This window comes from Indicator indicator, chromosome 5 (assembly GCF_027791375.1).
Source record: "Indicator indicator isolate 239-I01 chromosome 5, UM_Iind_1.1, whole genome shotgun sequence".
Taxonomy (NCBI): domain Eukaryota; kingdom Metazoa; phylum Chordata; class Aves; order Piciformes; family Indicatoridae; genus Indicator; species Indicator indicator.
Window position 1 is genome coordinate 28,318,917 of NC_072014.1, and position 21,565 is coordinate 28,340,481.

At 39.8% G+C, this 21,565-nt stretch overlaps 1 protein-coding gene across 1 annotated transcript in view; it reads right to left on the reverse strand.

Moving 5' to 3' along the window:
- CNTNAP5 (contactin associated protein family member 5) overlaps positions 1-21,565 on the reverse strand; it is a 226,655-nt gene that overhangs the window by 162,020 nt on the left and 43,070 nt on the right. Inside the window, exon 4 of the mRNA XM_054381243.1 lies at positions 8,331-8,478. Within this exon, the coding sequence (XP_054237218.1) occupies positions 8,331-8,478 (148 nt within the window). The remainder of the gene's footprint in view (positions 1-8,330; positions 8,479-21,565) is intronic.

Below are 21,565 nucleotides of genomic sequence, written 5' to 3' on the forward strand. Positions count from 1 at the left end.
CAAAATAACTGAAAGGTCCATATAGCAAAAAATCAAAAAATTTCAGGTCAACAACTGCATTGTGATTAAAGTGGCTGATTGAAGTAATCTAAGCTCCCTTGAAAATTCTAGGATTTTTAGCACTAATAGTAGTTTCATTTGTTCCTCTTTGAAAACAAAAATCATAGGAGTTAGGTGGTTTGTTTCTTTTTTTTCCCTTTTTTTTTTTTCTTTTTTAAAGTGGATCAGAATTTTAAAAAGTTTGCTATCAAGTACTACAATCTCAGAAAATAAATGGCCTGGTAATGATTTGCTACCATGAAAACTACCTTTGATAACTTTGGCATGTCAGTATGTCAGTTTGTACAGAAGTTTGATGGAACACAAACTTGCAAAGAACTCAAAATTTAAATTTGATGAGTAATTATGTCACTCCAAAACTCATTCCATTCCAAATCAGAAGGCAACTGCCCAGTCAGCATGGGTTTATGAAGGGCAGGTCCTGCCTGACCAACCTGATGTCCTTCTGTGACAGGCTGACCTGACTGTTGGATGAGGGAAAGGCTGTGGTTATTGTCTACCTAGACTTCTGAAAAGCCTTTGACACTGTTTCCCACAGAATTCTCATGGACAAACTGGCTGCTCATGACTTGGATGAACACACTCTGCTGGATAAAGCACTGGCTGAGCAAACAGGCCCAAAGAGTGGTGGCCAATGGACTTCAAACCAGTTGGTGGCCGGTTACAAGTGGTGTTCCTCAGGGACCATTTCTGTTTAACATCTTTATTGATGACCTCGATGAAAACAGAGTGTGCCACAGTAAATTTGCAGATGACACCAAGTTAGGTGGGAGTGTTGATATGCATGAGGGTAGGGAGGCTCTACACTGGGACTTGGACACATTGGATCCATGGGCCAGCATTAATGGGATGAGCTTCAACAAAGCCAAATGCCAGGTCCTGCACTTGGGTCACAATAACCCCAAGCAATGCTACAGGCTTGGGGAAGTGTGGCTGGAAAGCTGTCTGGCAGAAAGGGACCTGGGGTTCTAATTGATAAGCAACTGAATATGAGCAAGCAGTGTGGCCAGGTGGCCAAGAAAGCCAATGGCATCCTGGCTTGTACCAAAAATGCTGTGTCCAGTAGGAGCAGGGAGGTGATTGTCCCCTTGTACTCAGCTCTGGTGAGGCCACACCTCGAGTAGTGTGTCCAGTTTTGGGCACCTCAGTACAAAAGAGATGTGGAGGTGCCAGAGCAAGGGCAGAGGAGGGCAACAAAGCTGGTGAAAGGCCTGGAAAATAAGTCATATGAGGAGCAACTGAAGGAGCTGGGGCTGTTTAGTTTGGAAAAGAGGAGGCTGAGGGAAGACATCATCACTCTGTACAATTAAATGAAGGATGATGTGGAGAGGCTGGTGCTGGTCTCTTCTCACAGGTAATTAGTGATAGAACAAGAGGGAATGTCCTAAAGCTACAACTGGCCATTAGGGAAAAAAAAAATCACAGAAAGAGCAGTCAGACAGTGGAATGTGCTGCCCAGGGAGGTGGTTGAGTCATCAACCCTGGATGTGTTTAAAGGTCATTTAGACATGGTGCTTGGGGATATGGTTTAGGGGTGAACTTTGTAGAGTAGGGTTCTGGGTTAGACTTGGTGATCCTGAGGGTCTTTTCCAACCTGAGTGTTTCTGTGATTCTGTGATTTTTTATGAGAATGTTACTGCAAAGAAATTGAATCCTGGAAAAAAAATCACTCCAGGATAAATTAAGACTAAATTCTTATCTGTGATATTAGAATTATCACATGCTGTTTAGCATCATACATAGAACAATTGCTAGTTTAGAAAGTACCATAAATACGTCTGATTTTACTGGTTTTTACTTCTGAATTAGGTGTTCAGAAACAGATCCTTCAGATTTGCTGATTTCTCTCAGTCAACACTTTGACTGCCAGAGGGGTGTTGGACCAAATGATCTTTTGAGGTCCCTTCCAGCCCTTAACATTCTGTGATTCTGTGATTCTGTTTCTGTAAAAGGAATTAATTTATAGTTTAGTTCCTAGGAATTTCCCCTGGATACATTCAATACTGCAATTTCTTTAAAGTAAATTGCAAGTGTATCATGAAAATTAGTTCATTTTAACACAGGCAGGAATTAGGAAATAGCTTATTAAGAAGTTGCAGTCTTTGATTTCCAGTGCATTTTGCAGCTGAAGCTGATAGTCCTTCTATCTGTCAAAGATACTATAAGAGAGCACTGATTCGGAGTTGCCATAATAGTAGCCCTTTTTCCTTCTTAAGATTTAAGACTTCAAACAGTCTGAATTCATAATCCAGTCCTTTTTTCTTAACTCTCCACTAAGCCACAGCATAACGCAGTTTCTTGAAGAGAAATTTACAGACAGTTGACATTTACAGAGTATAACACAAAGGAAAACCTGTTTCTGAGAAGTTTTGCTTCACTAATTATCATTTGTGAGTACACTGGCCAATAAACAGCCCTGAATGAAATGGGAATATGTCAAATAAATGCTAACACTGGCAGCCAAAAGTCGTTAGTGACAGTTTGCAAGACAACAAATCGTTGCCTTCCTGTTAAAAACTGAAAGACACAGCAGAATCCTAATACAATCACTCTTGAAAATTTGCCTGTTTGCTTAGTGTTTATTGAGTCCATATATGTCCATAATCCACTTGCAGCAAGAGAACAAAGATCAGAAGTGTTGTAAGTCCTAAAAAACCTGCAGGAATAAACCCAGAACACAACAAATGGGTTTCATTCTGCACTGCCTGCTGGTTTACTTATGCTCCCTGAAGAAGGACTCAGTCTCAGTACTTGGCTACAGTGTCCTCACCAACAGGTCATCAAAAGTGAGATCAGCTAAAATATGTTTGTTTCATGCTCCTTTTAGCTGGCCAACAATTCAAACAAATACCTCTGCTGTAAATGTGTATGTGCTTCTGCTTACAACCAAAGAAGTTCCCATGAAGTAGAACTAATTCATCATGTTTTTTTTCTGAAATACTCAGACCCTCAGGGGTTTTGATTATATTATTCCATTTGAATTTCCTGTCCTAACATAGGTCCAAATGGCAAAGTCACTTGGGAGTGGGTGAAAACAAAGGCTAGAAGCTAGATTTCCTAGTTAATCCAGAATTAACTACCCCCCACACACACACACACAAACCCCCCCAAAAAAACTAAGCCAAACAAAAATAACACCCCCCCAAATACATATAAATAAGCAAACAGGCAAAACAAACAAACAAACAAACCCAAAATAATCAAACCAACCAAACAAAAAAAAGCAAAAAGAAAAACACAACATAACATATAACATAACACAAAGAATGTGTTAGGACTGAACTTGTGGGACCAGCTATGCTAAGAGATACCAGACTGGGAGCAATGTTAGAGCAGCATTATACTCCCAGCAGTGGAGGAGATACACATTCATTCTAACAAAATGGATCTCCTAGTGGTTTGAGAAAAGGTAAACACTGGGCCAAGTTTTCCAAAACATAAAAACATTGTCTAGGAACAGTTGCAATTTGAGACAGGAACTTTTTGTCTTGCATCAATGAACAGAAGCTTTAACTCCCTGCAGGAAAGAGGACTGTTCCTGGCCTGAACAGATGTCTCTCCTGGTCAGTCATGCTTTACTGGCTTGAGTGAGTCTGAAGCAGTCTGACTTCCTTCTCTATACCCTTCTCAGACATGAAAACAAGGGATGAATGTGGATAAGGATCTCAGAAGTAACTGTTCTACTATACAGATCTATCACAAATCCATGTCTGCCTCTTGGTAAGCAATCATTTGGGTATTTAACCAGCATGACTGGTTACAAGCAGTACTCATCAGTGCCCATCAGACATTAAGTGGTTCTCCGTAATACATTCTTTTCTATCTCATAAGAAGACAAAGGAGAGAATGGAGGAAGGTGGGGAGAAAAAATAATACATATAGATTTAATGAAAAAGCACAGTATCAGATCATATTCCCTGAAGCAATGACAGCAAAAGATGAGAAATCAGAGCCCTGACCTGCAAATGAAGAACTCAGCTCTCAAAGGCAGAAGATACTCTGTCTCACACCCTGTCACTGTTTCTCCTGTGGTTTCCCAGCCTGTTAAATGTACGTACACCTGATTGTGCTGATGCATTTTGGGCTGTTTATAGAATATGACCAGCATCTTCAATGCAGCTATAAATCTTATCCTATAGAAGCAATTGTGTCAGCAGATTTTTATTCCTGCACTAAGCTAATGAGACTTTTCCCAAGTATAAAAGAGATTCCCCCTTCACTGCCCCCAGCATCAAAAGCAATTGGTTTGTTATTTGTCTGAACATGTCTTCTGTTGCAGCTCTGGTTATCTGTTACAATCACACTGCTGCTGGAGCCTCTGCTGCAAAGGGACAGTGAGAGCTTACACATACCTCTGCAGGGAAATTTCCATTTAACTTATAAACCCTTTAACATCAATATACGTTTTCAGATATGTCTTTCATATTTCAGTACCTGTTTTGAGGATGTGAGAAGAAATCTTGACAAGACTTTCAAATAAATGTAATTAATTTTCATTTAAATGCATTCTTTCTGTGTAAGAAAGTAAATAACAATTAGCATGTGTCATCTGTGCATTTCAGCTGATTTGACTGCCTTGGAGTGCTTTCTTGCACAGGAACTTCAGTCTGTACTGGACAGGGTCAAGCACATTCACATGTCTGAAAGAGCTTTGTTGTTAAAACATGGATTTATGTTTCAAAGAAACATCAACTAGCAACCAATTAGAGGGTGACAAGAAAAAGCAGTGAAGAAAAAAGAAAAACAAGCAAGCTCTCTTGCTTGACAGTGCAGTTTTGGGGATAAATTTATAGAAGTAAATTACTTCTATCAAGTAGTAATAAACAACAGTGAGTGCCATTCAGCAGCACAGTGCAATCACATTAAGTTAGTCACTTTGGCATCCATTGCACATAGGACCTAATCTTTAATAGGATTTACCAGTATTTTTTGTTACTATGTCCTAGCAGAGCATTTGGTGACCCACAAGACCTGATGCCTTCCACATGTTCCCTACTAAACAGTCATCAAAAGCTGCGTTTGCCAGAAGTCAGCACAAGGTTGTGTTCCTGGGACCTCTTCAGCAGAATACGCTGCACAGGACTGCACACTCCGAAAATGAGAGGTCAGAACCTTGTGCTGGCACAAGACTGTCACATTCACCTAGCTGCATTACAAAATGCTTAAGCAGCAGCGAAGCCACAAACTTTTCTTACAGCTGTCATCTTCTGCTCAAATATGCAAAGGTAAAAAGCAGCTGATGTGAGCAGAGATCACCCAAGGAACCACAGGCTATTTTCCACACCCTTGTGTATTACAGTGAAGTGCTCAGCTGTACATTTGGCAGTAGTCCCAGGCTTTCAACAGATGTGCAGCAGCACATGAAATTCCAGTGGCCTACACTGTCAGTGTCTGCAGACGTTTGTTTCAGCCAAGCAATGAATGTTGCCACTCACTCATAAAGTATCTCCAGCTTGCTTGTAAATGAAAACTGCAGATTTCAGCCCCACTATCACTATAAAGCAATTCTGTTTTCAGATCAGGTGTTGTGCTTCTGGGGCAATGTTTTCCTGGAAAGTGAAAGGGAGAGCAAGCAGGCCAGCACCATCTGAATTTCAACCTGCCTATACAAGTAGGTTAAGAGGTAGAAATGACTCCACAGTCACACATGCACCTTTGTGTAGGATTTGGTTCATATGTGTTCCCCATGCACATGTTTTCTTTTTATCTCATACCTCAGGAATAGATCCAAAGCTCAAATGCCAGTGGAAATCCTTTCTTTGGCTTCAGAGGACTTAAGATCAAGTACTCTGGGTTTGTTTACCTACAAAAGCCTTTAAGTCATTCCAACATCTTAAAGAGGATTGGGCATAACAGGGAATTAGGCTCTTACAGATGATTTTTTATCAGCTGAAGCCTTTGGTACAGGTAGGTGACTAGAATGTAATTCCTACTCCCAGCCTTATACCCCTTCTTTCATACACAGGCAGACACTTGTATGAAGGGTCATCTCCAAGAGATGATGCACATTTGGAACATTTACTCTCCTGGAATAATTTCCTTCCTGGCTTGTCCAACAGCCTGCCTCTGGTGATTTATAATTTATTTTTAAAAGCTCTTCAAATTATTAATATATTTCTTGTGAGAGAACTGAACATGGTGGACAAGTCTGTATGCTCTCAAACATTACAAAACTCAGTTATGTAGGTGTACACCAGCTCAAGATCTGCTGCAGATATTCTGTCAGTATAACAGTAAAGATGACATTTTATAAATGATCACACATCTTTTGCAGAGTGCTGGAGTGCCTGGCTTAGGCATAGCCAAGACTGGGAAACTATCTAAGCAAAACTTGTAGACAGATATTGCTTGGCATATGCAATTTGCCAGAGAGAAATTTGAATGGCACAATTTATAAAAATGGAATGAATATCTCGACATTCTGTAAAACTTTTATGAATCCCTTTATTTCTTTTTTTTTCAATCTCCTACCTTAATTGTGCACAACTGTTTTTGTTCCCTGTAACTGCAGGCTACAGGACAAAGATGAAGACTCAGATGATATCAGCACAAGGAAAGAGCCTGCAAGTGCTTTTTCATATGATAGAAGATACAACCAAAATTTGACATGAAAGTAGAGCCTGCACAGTATTTCACGTGGACTAGAACCAAAGCAGACTGAGCTACAAAACTTTCAACCTCCATTTCAAGTTCTATTTGTTTCACATCTGTTTGGATTATACTCCTCACTGCAGAGGCTCGTTCATTGCTAACAGAATAAAGCTCTTTGAAAATAGATGAGATACTTGCTTTGGAATAATGTCATCAAGGGCAGTTGGCTTTGATTTATAGGTTTCAGTTTCCGTGTCCACTGTTTGAGCTGGAAAAGGTCTCTTGCCCTACTGACTATCCATTCAGACTAGGCTGCTGCACGTCTGCACTTAAATAAGTAATAGTCCACAGTGCCTGAGCATCAGTGTAGGTGGAGAAGCAGCTTTTTAAAAAAGCTGAATGGATCTCTACAGATAGATCTGTAGAGACTAGAAAAAGGATCTCCCCGTGAAACCACATGAATCAGTCCTAAGGCCCAGGTGTAGTGATGAGACCACTAAGAATCCTGGAGCTCTGTTCAATGGGATCATGTGAATCAAAAGGTTTAAGACACTTGGCTCATTGATTCTGCTCAGATGAATTTGAGAAGACTCCCAAATAGGAGATTTTACACTTATTGTTTTACAATCCCTTTTCTGCACCTGGCAGGAGCAGACGAAGAACTAAGCTAAATGGGGAGATGTACAAGAACAACAGTGTCACTTGATGGTGACCCGTGCCACATCATGTTGAACTTACTGTTAATTGCCTGCAAAACCTCACCCATCTCCATCAGTATCTCAAGTCACATTTACCTGTTTCAGAAATAGATTCACAGTAACCTGAGAAACAAACACTGGAATTGTGTTTCCTCATTTGTATACTTGTTTTGTACAAGGGAGTGATACTGGTCCTTTTTCTTTATGTCTGCACTCTTTCCATGGTGATAGGCAGTACACCAATGTGTATGCTGGCCAAAATACCCCATGGTAACAATATTTATAGGCTGTTTCAAAGACTGTGTGACAAAGTGCTTCAGACGATGTCTTAGAGGATCATCACCGTGTGTTATGAGGAAGACTGTCAAAGAAAACACTCATGCAAAAGCATTTAAATCAGCAGATTAGTTCTCTCAGGTGCTATGAAGTCACCAGCCTCAAATAGAAGTACTAGTACTAGCTGCTCAATCTGCAGAACTTCCTTCAACAACTAGTTAACTTGCTTTAAAACCAGAAAGTAACGATTTAAGCAAAAGGTAGCATCATTCCTAAGTAAAGCTGTACAGCCAATCCCAAGTATCTTTGTGTCCTCCAGCAGGGTGGTAAATTTTCATAAAATCATAGAATCATAGAATCAACCAGGTTGGAAAAGACCTCCAAGATCATCCAGTCCAGCTTATCACCCAGCCATAAGCAATCAACTAGACCATGGCACTACGTGTTGCGTCTCACTGCCTTGCCCTCACAAAAAGCAGCAAATCATTGTGTGGTAGGCTCAGCTCTCATAAAGCTTCACCAGCTGAGCTAGATACACCAGCACATCCCCAAGCAGAAAGACAAGAACAACTATGGAAAAAAAAAAAACAAACAACAAACCGATGGCTCTGTATTTCACATTACATTTTAACTCATAAAACTTGTGCTGGACCCCTCTCACAGCACAAAAAGCTTTTTGAGAAAACATAAGATGTAGCCACTTACTATAGGAGCAGCCGAAGACCTCAACTCTCAGTCCTATCTGCCCACCGACGTTCCACTTCAGAGGGACGAAACGCAAGAAGCGAGCTTTCACCGAGTGCAGAAATTTGTGGTGTACCACACTGTCGGCGTTGCTGTTGCCTGTGAAAACCTGGATGGACAGAAAACCTTGATGAGACACTTTGCATCCAGAGCTGAACGCAGCATTCTGAACTGAGGCTGTGAAATGCCAACCTTCCTCCTGATTCTCAGTCTCATAAATTACTCAAAACCCATTTAAACTGGTTGTTAAGTTTTCTTCTAATTGTTGTGTCTTTTATGGAGGCAACGGAGGGAGACAGCATCTCACAGAGGACCTCACTGGAGTATATACAGTGAGTTACAGAAGCAGGTTGCAGATGGGGATCTTTCAGAAGGCACTGCATGATTTCTCCAAACTCAGGATTAGTCCATCAGCCTCTAACATACCCCAATCCCATCAGTGCAAGTGAAGGATCATAGAATCAGTCAGGGTTGGAAGGGACCACAAGGATCATCTAGTTCCAACCACCCTGTCATGGGCAGGGATACCTCACACTAGATCAGGCTGGCCAGAGCCTCATCCAGCCTGGCCTTAAACACCTCCAGGGATGGGGCCTCAACCACCTAAAGGATGTAGCCCCAGTTTACCTTTTGGTGCATTCAGCATAGTAGAAAAAGATGGTCACAAGGCACTGAGGTTGGCCAGAGCCTGGAAAGATGACCAGAAAACTAGATACATCACAGAAATCTCAGGCAAGACATGGGAAGAGATGAAAGCCTGAGTCAGTACACAGGAGAGTCAGCATTTTGATTGTCTTAGCACCCAAGAGAGTTAAAGCTTGCAAACAATAATAATTTAACTTTTTTTCTTGCCTACTTGATTAATTGCCTGCAACTTGAAGACAAATTAATGGCCCTACTCAGAATTATCATTTAACAGGAGGAAACTCTCTCATGGATGAAGAATGACTGCAGAATTTCAAAGACTGCATCCAAGCTTTGATCCCGCCTGAAGCATTTTCAATTCATCTTTACCCCCTTACTCTGTAGTATCAGGCTAGGAATGTCACAGATTTCTTACAATCTTCAGAACAATTGTTTAATTTTTTACTCAAGTGCCAGTATTGCAACTTTTCCAAATACAGTTAAAAGTGGTGTAAAACTTCAAACTCAAGGTGTTCTTGTGTTACTAAACCCAATGAGCTATTGTTTTATTAAAACTATATTCAATAAAAAATATCCTTGAACACTTCTATGGCACAATACTTTGAAAGCACAACGTAATTATTTCATTTTGCCTTAAAAACTCTAACCTAGGAAAATTCTTTTATATATAATAAGCCTTATTTCCCACCCTCCCCAGTCATGAATGTGAAAAAGACTCCATATATTCCAATTCCTAATGCTTTGCAATTGCATTTCAACACCAACATTGCCTGCCCCTGATGAAACGATGCCTCACAACTTCAGTTACCTCAGTGAAGAAACATTCTTCAAAACACATGATCTATAAAATTATTTTTACTAGCATCTTATCATGCTGAAAAGAACATATAATTCATCTATCTCAGCTGTCCCCAAAGCTTTGCTTAGCCTACATCTCTTCTCCTGGACTTCTAATGCACAAGACCTTGTTTCCTACAAGTAATATGTGACTGTTAACTAAGCTCTTGTAAATCCAGCTTTTTTTATTATTATTTTTGAAGGGGGATTCTTGTTGACATCAATTCAGCTAACCATACACAACAGTTCAGCAATCTTGCCTGTCAGATATTCTTTGAGGAGTGCCACAAGTAGTACTTCAAGATGTCCTGAGCTTACTCATATTACTTTACTGATAGGAGACAAATTCAAATTCCAACAAAGAGTATTTCAGAGGTTTTTTCCTTATATTTCAAGTGAAAAATCCTGTTGTTCTCAGTAATGAAACTGTCAGCAGAAACTAAAACTCACAGTCAGAGCTGTGGCAATGTTTGCATTTTTGTTAAGATACTCATAGATATATAAGATGAATAAAAGGGAGTGTTGTTTTTATTGTTTGTTTAGAAAGTTCATCCTCATGGAATCCTGTTAAGAAAAGTTTAAAATGCAGTGAATAGAATGCAAGCAAAAGGTGAAAATTAAGAGACAAAAGAAAAAGCACACATTAATATAACAGCATTGTGCCCAACTTTGTTTTGTTTTGTTTTTTGTCATAATCCTCTCATACACAAGGCTGTCAATACTGCAAATTGCATGACAGAACCACAAAGAAATAACTTTTTATTTTATATAAATAGAAAATATTCTAGGAGAAAAAAACAGTTACAAAGCACAGTGCCTCTAAAAATACCTCCTTGTAATTAATAAATAATAGGAACCAAGTGATTTGTGAATATGACTGTGTGATAAACAGCCCACACACACCTGCTTGGAAGGCAGGTGGGAATACAGCCCACACTGGCACATAGCAGCATGCTGGGACCTGTGGGCCCTTGTGGCCATTGGAAAACCATAAGGGAAATCACAACTACCTGTAACTATCGGTAAGGGCAGCCTTGACACCCATCTTGCAGGGCAAACCTGTACAGACTTGTTTTGTGAAGCTTGTGCATGCCACACATCCAAGTGCAACGTATGGGAGCATCCCCGCTGCTGGCAGGCCCAGAGGCAGCTCTCTGCCTCCAGGCAGATGATGTGTACAGCACACTTCAGGGACTGTCTGCACAGTTGAAGGAGCTTTGTGGTTTTCCCAGGTAAAACAGAGACAGCTGTACTTCACTGTCCACAAGTAGTTTCTTTCACAACACCTCAAGGAAGTGCCAGAATTACCCATACCCAGCCTCCAAATCACTTATCTACAAATCTGATGTGCAAGTATGTAAAAACATCATTCCCATGTTGTGAAACAGCCAAGTTGATGAAAAAAAAAAAAAAACAAACAAACACCAAACTTCAAAAGTTCAATATATCCCTGAGAGCAGTGTTTCTCAAGCTTCTCTAATAACCAAAAAGCCAATGAAATTTTTGGGGGGGGAAATTCCACAGGCAATGCTGTACCCATCGATCTGTGCCTACCAGATGTTTCTGCATGCAGCTGGCACATCACTGCTCACCGCTAACTGCAGGGCGTCACTGTGTATGCTTTTAGGATTGCTTTGATTTTCACTTCCAACTCCCACTGCTATACAGATCACCTTCTGATGTTTTATAGACCACCTGTGGGCTGTAGACCATTGATTGAATAACACGAATTGCCACAGATGGTCACTTGGAAACTTAGATCCACAGCTGACACAGAAATAGTCCATCCATTAAAGAAGATGAAACAAGGATGCAGGACCAGATTTCATAGCCCTGGAGGTTCAAATATTGATTAACAGTAAACTTATCAGTAAGAACAGCAGAAATACTTCCTCTTGAGAAACAGCCTCCATTACAACTTGTTGTTGCTAGGGATTAATTCACGGGAAGAAAAAGACAAACTAGCAAAGAAAACAAAGCACCCACCTGCCATTTCCCATGCAGCACAGTAGCTGTGGGAGGGCATATAACATTGAAATCTATCAGTTCTTACAAGTCCTGTAAACACAACAGACTGATAATTTACCCAGGAAATTCTGCTTCTGGCATTCTGTGGGCTCATACATCCAAAAGCTCCATTACCATCAAATATTGCCATCAGCTTCTTGAAGGCTAAAGATTTTCCTTAGTGCTGGGGTCTGTAAGGTTAACAGCTTGCCATGGGCTGGGCTGCCATTCGGACCAAGCCTGTCTCACGATGCCTGTCTGCATGGTGCCCTGCTGTGACACAGACCATGGCACCATAGTAATATTTTATGAGGCCTTTTTCTGTGAGCCAGCAAAGGCAAGTCCCACTGGTATGAAGAAGTGAGGTAAGAACAGCTGCAGGGGTTTGGAGCAGTGTGAAACCAGCCCAGTGCTGCCTCCTTGGTGGCAGCTTTTGGCACACAGGAGAGGGTAAGACCAAGACATGCACATACTCTTCTCAGTGCTCAGCGTGCCTGGTTCATAGGTTATACCAAAGTGGAAAAAAACCAAAATTACAGTTTAGGTGTAAAAGAAAACTTCAAATCTCAAGACCACCATCATTATCTGTAATTTGGGTGTATGACTCTCTTAGGAAAAGCAGCAATTCAAATGAATGGGTTGTTTATAGAACTCTCCCATTCAGAGGGATCCCAAAAGCTGTTCAAGGGCAGTTCAGGAAAATGTCACACAACTGTGGTAAAATATGACATTTTAACAACCCTGTAGACACACATTTTTTTTTCCCCTTCCTCATGTATTAATTCTGATCTGAGCCACACTACACGAGTGAAATATGATGTGCTAAATTTTAGATTGCCCTTTGGCCAGACTTTTACACTGGTCTCCACCTTGAGACAGACAGGTGGGAACTGTGGGTAAGAATAGTGTCTGCTCATGAAAGCCTAATCAATTCAAAAGACAACATCAGATGCAGGACTTTATCTTGGTCTCTTCTGCATGCACACTCTGCACAGCAAATGGCAACTTATTTACAGAGTAGCAGAAGGTGGTTCCCATAATGACTCCGATGAATGTGTTTTGCTCTCTCACATTGTTAGGCAGGTAATCGGATGGGTTCAAAATGAGTATGCAAGCAGCAACATAGGCACAATCAGCCCTGAATGGTGAACAGGCAGACCTGATGTTAACTACCTTCTAAGGCAGATATTTTAAGACATATTGAATACTGTCATTTTTGCCAAAGTCACTCTGATGAACTGAGCTGGGGTAAAAAAAAAAAAATAAAATAAAAATCAGATTATGACTGTGCAGAGGGCACATAATGCAGATGTTAGCAATTTACAACATATCAGCCTTCACTGAAAGAAATACAAGCACAGAAAGGAGCACTCCACCTTCAAATCTCATCCATGACATCACAGTATGCTGCCTCCAGTGTCTAAAGAAATAAGGACAGGAACACACTTAATTCAAGCTATTCAGCATCTTAGTGAAGGAATCAAATTGAGATAAAAGACAGCTCAGTCTGTCATAAATCTCAAAACCGCAATACTTAGAGAAAAAGAAAAAACAAAATAACAAAACAAAACAGTGCCATTCTCCCTTTTAAACTTTCTTACTAGGATGAGAAAGATCAGGAGCTAGGAGTTAGCACTGTGATGCCGAACATGTTTCCTGGTACATGCCTCCCAGGAGCTCCTCAAATATTTGAATGTACATGCATGCTGCAGAAAACATGCATTTTTGGTTGAGAAACAATACAAAAACCTGAAGCATGAAGGGGAATGCATTGACCAGGTTTTCACATTATCCAGGTTGACATGAACTCTGACTCAAGGACAGCTTTTATCTTCTCCAGAGGCAACAATAATTTTAGCTCTACTCAAATTTGTGTTACCAGGGACACAATTCAGTGGGAGTATTGAGTGCAAGTATTAAATACACGTTTTGGGGAAAACGGTGACAGAAACCAAATTACAGCAAGGGTCCTTTGTGTCTGTTTCTTCATGTAGAGATTGAATGCTACCATGATGAGGACACAATGCAGCCACAAATGCACCATATGGTAACTCAGCAGACTCTGATTTGAATAGGAGGATGCTACAGGGTATTTTTCACATAACAATTATACCTGCTAGCAACACCTTGGGGCCAGAACAGGTCTGCAGTGACATTTTATAAAAATAAAAATTTCTATTTATAGTTTCCACTGTGAAACAGAAGCAACTGTCAGTTCAGGCTGTTCTAGAATCTCTCCCCTTCACCTCAGCCCTGCCCTGAAACTTAGAGAGATTATACACAGATGAAAAACAAACAAACAAACAAAAAGAAAAGGAAAGGAAAGGAAAGGAAAGAAAAAAAACACTACTTGGAAGTCCAAATGTTCATTTTACATTTCACCTTCCCTCCATACTGTATATGTCAATAGTGAAAAATGTTGCTTTGCTTATGTGATAGAAAAAGCCCTGCCCAACACATCAAGCCAGAACTGTTAATATCCTGTCACAAGGAAACGTAGTGAAATGGCTTTGCTGACATCTCAATCGCCCTGTGTCGAGACTGGGAGCTGGTAAAAGCTCCACTTGATTTGGAGGGTGTGTTAAGAGCAGCTTTCCAGCATGGTGGGTTATGGCAGGATCTCGCCCCGGGAGTTGCCCTCTTTCATCATGTAGCCTTAAAAGTCTTTTTGCTGTTAGGGGGGAGTCAGACCATTGGGAGAAAGAAAAGATGACAATGAGGATTGCTTGGCTCCTTAAAGAGCTACAGTTTAGAGTTCTGTTTTCACTACCATGCAGCCACACTTGGCACACGGACAGCAAACTTGTGCATTGTATTTTCTCTTTTCTCTTTCTCAAGAGGTAATTTTAATTTTGTTTCAATTTTCTTTTCAACAACTCTCTAAAAATTAAGTGCATCCTTACTTCAAGTACAAGAAACCTGCCTGCTTTTGAGAGTCAGTGGGAGCCTTTTTGACTGATCTAAGTAGGTTTCAGTCTGAACCACCAATGAAATGACTGCTAGCTTAGTGTAGGGACTGGAGGACAGGATATATCTTCTTAGCACATCACATATCTCTGAGCATCTCCTCCTTCTTTACATCTGGCTTTCCTGTTAACACATCATGGTCTTCATAACAAAAGGTCATCAGTCATTTCTGGTTTACCACCTTCTTAGCAAAGTTGCCTGTTTCCAAGCTCATGATTTCACTTCCAGACTGAACACTATGACTCTAGCTAGTCTACAGCCTATCATACCATCAGAAAAAGAAGCCTCTGTTCCACTTATGTGTCTTATCTTCTTTCCTAATAGCATCCATATTTTCCCTTTTGCAATACCCATCCTTGACAAGAACCTCAAAACCAATATCCCCTGGCACAGTGTCAGAGCTGCTATTAGGAAGGAGCAGTGTGTGTGGGGGGGGGAGAACCCCACACAAAAACACAAGAGGCACCTGTCAAAATCATCTTCTGAAAATGTATTATCTGAGGAGGTTATAGCTTCCTTTTCCACCCCTCCACCCTGTAAAAAGAAAAAAAAAAATAGTTTAACTGCTCTGTACAGTAAGAATTAAAATGAATGTCTGCAGTATGGGGTCATACTGGGAAGTATGCCTTACATTGGTTACTTGTGCTTCAACAATGCAGGATCTGCCTGGGTTCCTGAGCATTAGTCAGGCCCCTCTGGGCCACTGGCAATTTCTGTACGCAGCAGGGTACACAGTCCAGGGGAAGAGCTGATGCAATAATGTGGCAGTATCCATACTACTTCATCACTTTCTTGAATAATCTACTCAAGTGGGAAGGTTAGTTGCCTCTAATCTGCCCTGTTACACCAAATGCATACCCTTCTCTCTGCTTAGTTACTTTCCAAACACAGGAACAAATACTCTTAACAGCATCATTAGTCTCGGGTAGATGACTGCCCAGCATAAGCCATATTTATACTAAAGTGGTTGTTTATTATCCTTCTGGTAACAGTAGAAATATTCATAGATTCTCCAATAAAATCCGTAAATTTTACACTCTCAAAATATTTTGGTTTTTTGTTTTTTTTTTTTCAAAAATTAAGGAATATCCATTAAAACAATCAATGTTATAAACAGTGTTAAAAATATGTATCAATCCAGAAAACACCAGTTTAATGCAGTTGACATTAAGAACATGAAACTTCTTGGGTCTCCTCAGGACAATACAACATTTCTATTAAGATCAAAGAAAAGGAAACAAAGTACCACAGAACTTTTGAATTTTTTATGCCTTTTTAAAAAATTGTTTTACTCTTATTCTGCTTTACTATAAAATTCTAATTTCTTTTCTTGCTTTGCTCAGTAGCACCTCTCAATATGCTGGTTTTCTGTAACAGAATGGAGAGTTTGATTTTCAGTTTGAATTACTGTCAATCTATTTCCAGACTCATAACAGACTGTACCTTGGCAAAGTCTGAGTATTGTGTCCACCAGAGACCACTCCCATTAGGCAACTTGATTATAGTGAACTCTTTTGGAGAAAAGAAAATTTATCAAATGAATAAAAATGAGCTACATCACTTGACCTCATGACTATACAATGGTCCCTGTCTTTTTCTATTTACTCATACAGATGTAGCCCAAGTGTTCAATCTAATCTGTAGCTGGGCAGGCTGCCCTTATTCTTCCCAGCAATGAACCAAGTGCAATTTCCTCACCCTACTGAAACTCTTCACATACATATGTGATGTTGCATCTCACATAGCTGCATTTCAGTCATGGAGAATTGATATTCATCTTTAGTTTATAGAATCAGCTCACCTGGAGGTGAAGCTGTTATTGCTGTTATTATCACTGCTACATAAATTAATAATAATGGAAGAAAGAAGCAGCAAAATTAAACCCATAAGTTACAAGTCTAAGCTAATGTTGGCACCTAATTCCTGTTTCTGCTCAGCCTCCTGCACTTTATCTTAAAGGCAATCCTATATATAGATAGTATTTTAAGCTATATCACAGCAAGGATAAATATTTCCCCAGTACCTTGACTAGATCAACCTTAGCCAATAGACTGAAACTGCTCTTTCCACTGCCAACACTAATCGTAGATTTCAGCTGTTCTTCTGGATAAATCTCATGGAGACCTTCATGCTTTACATTAAATTAGAGAGATTAACAATGCAGTGAAGATGTTTGTGTGTGGCAATGTTGGGGAACTCTGAGAACCTTTCCTGTATTTAGCTTCATCAAAGAGAATTTAAACTGCTAGTGCTGTACACTTGGTGCCCTCTCTTGTTATAACTTGCCAGACAGATCCAGGAAGATGACACCAGAGAGGTGTTAGTTATTCCATGCAACACTGACTTCAAATGAATATTGTGCTTTGTTATCTTACATTATTTCCCTGTTATGAAGTTTGATGGCGTTTTCATTTGGATCACTAAAGTAATATCCTGTGGAAGAAGATAAACAGGTAGGCTTGATTTTCTCTACTGTTTTATAATGCACTGAAATGTATATGCATACACTTCTTTTTTTGCTATATGTTGTCTTCTGCACCATACCTCTGTGTTCCCTCCACTTACTAGAATGCATGTGGCAACTCAGAAAGAGCTCCCATGAAAACATGCAGCTATGCAGGTCTCAGGTTACAGGCAGTGCCAGAGCTTTTCACTGGTAATGGACAGCAGTACTAAGAACAGTTGTGTGAGGTGTATCCAGACAGACAATCCATTCAGTCTTCTGGCAGAGCTATAAGAGGCAGCAGAAAGGTCAAGGAGCATCAGGAAGACTGAGAAAGAGATAGCATCTCTTCATGGGCCCATGCTCTGCTATCACTGAGACAGAAACAGGGACAGGCAGAAAAAAAAAAAACAAACCCAAACAAAAAACAGTATCAAAAGGACCCTGTATCCCATCCCCACCAGGCTGAAGGCAGTAGCTTAAAAGAAAGGAATCAACAGAGGCAAGTCCACAATCTGTGAGGCAGGTAAACCCCTTCCTTGCCCACATCACATTCCCAGATGCCTCTGTACAATAGATGTGTAGCTCTGGCTGTAGAAGACCAGTCAATGGATGATGTGGATACTGGTCCATCTACACCAAAGGTGTTCCCAAGGTCAGAAAGGATCGGCAACAGGACATTAAATGAAGTCATGACACATTTAGCAGGTCCAAGATCACAGCAGGTCAGAAAGAAACAGTGCTTTATAACTTTTATTTTGGAAATGGAAAGAATACTTGGAACTGCTCAGAGAGATGGAAATTTCAGAACTTGTAAAAAACATACTCCAAAATGAGCATGAGCACAGTGCTGCTGAACATAAGGAAAGGAGTGTGGAAAATACTTCTTGCAACAAGATGAGTTTCTATGCAACATGTAAATATGTAAACTGGGCTACATTATTCTGGCCTGTCTGTATGACTCTCAGTAAGATCTGTACTCCTGTCTTTTCTACAAGGAGAATCATCTTAGGAAAACTTTCTTTGTAACTTCTAACAGCAAGATATGCAGTGCTGATTTACGCAAAAAGATCAGTGTTTAAGCAGTTGTTATGGATCACCCATAGAAAGGCAAACAAAACCTGCTAATTGTCATCTCCTCCTGTACCATCAACAAAGAATGAGGACTGAAAATATTCCTAAGCCTTGCATTCTGTGGCTCTAGGTACAGAAGCCTCACCCACCATCTTAAGAGATGAAAGAATGTTAAGATAAATAGTTTATTTCTTTATGGACCTGCAGGCCAATATTTACCTCAATGAATACTTTTAAAGAAACCAAATCAGAACTATGGCTTAGTGAAGGGAAAAGATTTAAGTGAAGGAAAAATGAGAACTACATTTTTAAATGTCATGTCAATAATTTCAATATAACGTCTCTTAAAATAATTGGATATTTTGCTTTCCCAGAGTGTTCTTTTACCACACTTATTGTAAACTGCCCTTTCTCCTTTCAATTCTATAGTTTTCACTAAATTGTGGCAAACACTTAAAAACTAGAAACCTCTCTCCAACGGTACCGGTATTTCCCATTGAAATATGGAAAATAAGATGAGATGGAAATAGTGTTAAAATAAATAAATAAAAATAAATCAATAGCTGCTTAACAAGCCCTTCTCCTGCAGTGTGAAATCTTGCACAAGACTCTTTTATTCTTTTTAATCTTCTGATCATAGGTAAATGAAAGAACCCAGGAGCTTGATCCATGAAAGAGCGTGCCTTGAGAACGAAAGAGAAACACAAAACACTTTTTTGAAAATATTAAGATGAAGATATTGTGTTTAAGATTTTTTTTTCCCTGTAAGCACTATGAGTAACTACACCTTGAAAACTAACAGAGAAGTGTTTTAGACAATGCAACCCACAGAGAGGAAAATTAACCTATTACAAGATTTCCTTTCAAAACTTCTGCATACTGTGAAAGCTGCATAATAAGCTGTGATAGGACGTATGCTCACTGCTCAGTCTTCAGCAAAGATGAGCTCACTTTCTGCTGAACAGGAGTGTGAAAATCTATCAATTTGATCACTAATAAAGATGGACACCGATAAGTCCTCAACTTCATCTGCATCAACACTGTAGTCTCAAGCACATTTGAACTCCTCAGGTTTCTGATAGATAGCATTAATGAAGACCTGAATATGGTCCTCATGCTGAGAAAACACGGCATTAAGACAACTGTTATTTAAACTACAACTAAATCAAGACATTATGACTAAGAGAATATGCATCAATGCAGGTTCCCAGATCTTTTCACAGAATCACAGAATTGTCAGGGTTGGCAAGGACCTCAAGGATCATTTAGTTCCAACCCCCCTGCCATGGGCAGGGACACCTCACACTAGATCAGGTTGCCCAGAGCCACATCCAGCCTGGCCTTAAAAACCTCCAGGGATGGGGCTTCTACAACCTCCCTGGGCAACCTGTTCCAGTGTCTCACCATCCTCATGGTAAAGAACTTCTTCCTAACATCCAATCTCAATCTACCCATTTCTATTTTTGCTCCATTCCCACTAATCCAATCACTACTTGACATCCTAAAAAGTCCCTCCCCAGCTTTTTTGTAGGCGCCCTTCAGATACCGAAAGGTCACAACAAGGTCACCTCAGAGCCTTCTCTTCTCCAGGCTGAACAGCCCCAACTCTCTCAGTCTGTCTCCATAGGAGAGGTGCTCCAGCCCTCTGATCATCCTCATGGCCCTTATCTGGACAAGTTCCAACACATCCTTGGAGAGTCTCAGTTTAGCATTCTCAAGAGAGTTTGATTTCCTTCCATGTTGATGTTTATGTGAGTCATTGAGGAATGAAGAGAGAGACATTTATCCTTGATTGCAGCACAGGACAAAAATGTACAAAATGCACACATTTTAACCAGTAAATGCATGGTCTCAGGAAGTCAAATCTCATATAAGCAGAACATGTCAATACAGTTCTCTAGGGTTATGTGATATGTACACATGCTAATTCTGGAAGTCTAACTACCTTGGCTGAAAGCCATGTTTGTTTGAAAAGACATCCTCACACACACATTGGGAGCTTAGTAGAAAGAAGATGCTTAGAGGAGGTAGTATAGCTGCAGGATACAAATGACATAAGGATGGAATGGAAAACACTGGTGAAAGAAAGGTTAGAACCCAAAATGGACAATGAGTTAACAATTCATCATCCTCATATTTATATGGATTGAGTTATCAATAGCATGACCAGGTGATGTTACAATTTCACACAACAGAAGATAAGGCAGTCAAAAAGATCCATGAGTAGAGAAAACACCTTTGAATAGAGTGGGTAACTGTCATAGTGATTTCAACTCCAAATTTTACAGAACAGAAGAGCACATTGCTGGAGTTGGTAGGCAGGGACCTAAAACAGTCACAACGCTTAAGCAGCACTCTTAAGACTTAAGCAGTGCTCAAGATGAAAACTGCTATTCAGGAGCTGCTCTACAACACTGGCCACATTATACTGAAATTCAACATATGTGCAGAGATACACACACACAAAAATACCCCAAATTAAAAAAAAATCCTTTAAATCAGAGTTTAATTTTAAAAAGAGGAAATGCATAAAAATTAGGGCTTATTGGATAGAAATTAAAAGTGATGGATAAATTATATTAAGCATTTGAGAAATATGTTATGTAATCCCATTGATTAGAGATTCAAAACAAATACATGCCAGTTCTGAAAACAAATTTCAAATTTCCTTAAAAGAAAACAGTCTGGTAAAATGAGAGACTAAAATGAGCTATTTGAAGTAGGGAGACTTCCTTATAAAGAAGTCACAATTAAAGAGTAAAAATGGAGGATCAGCTCTGTAAACACAGAGTACCAACGGAACGTTTAAAAAATAAAACTTGACTTAATGTAAAGGCATAAAAACTAGCAATAAATAGTTACACATGGGACAGGAAGAAAGCCTGAGGAAAAAAAGGTATGCAAGACAAGCTTGAAGAAAACAAGGTTAAAGCCAAGATGTTAAATTAATTCTTTGCATTAGAGTAGGGTAATTTCAACTCTGAGCCCTTTCTTTTGGGGGAATGGGTGAGACAGAACACTTTAAATTACAGTACTGAATTAACGTATAAAATAATCCACTAAGATCTCTTAATAGTCTTCCATAAGAAAATTCAATATAAAGTTGCTGAACTATTAGATGCAGTATCTATCTATCCTATCAAGAACATTGACTTCATTACCAGAGAAATAGAAGGTAGCAAATGCAGCAACACTTTTATAAAGGGCTTTGAGACAGACCTGA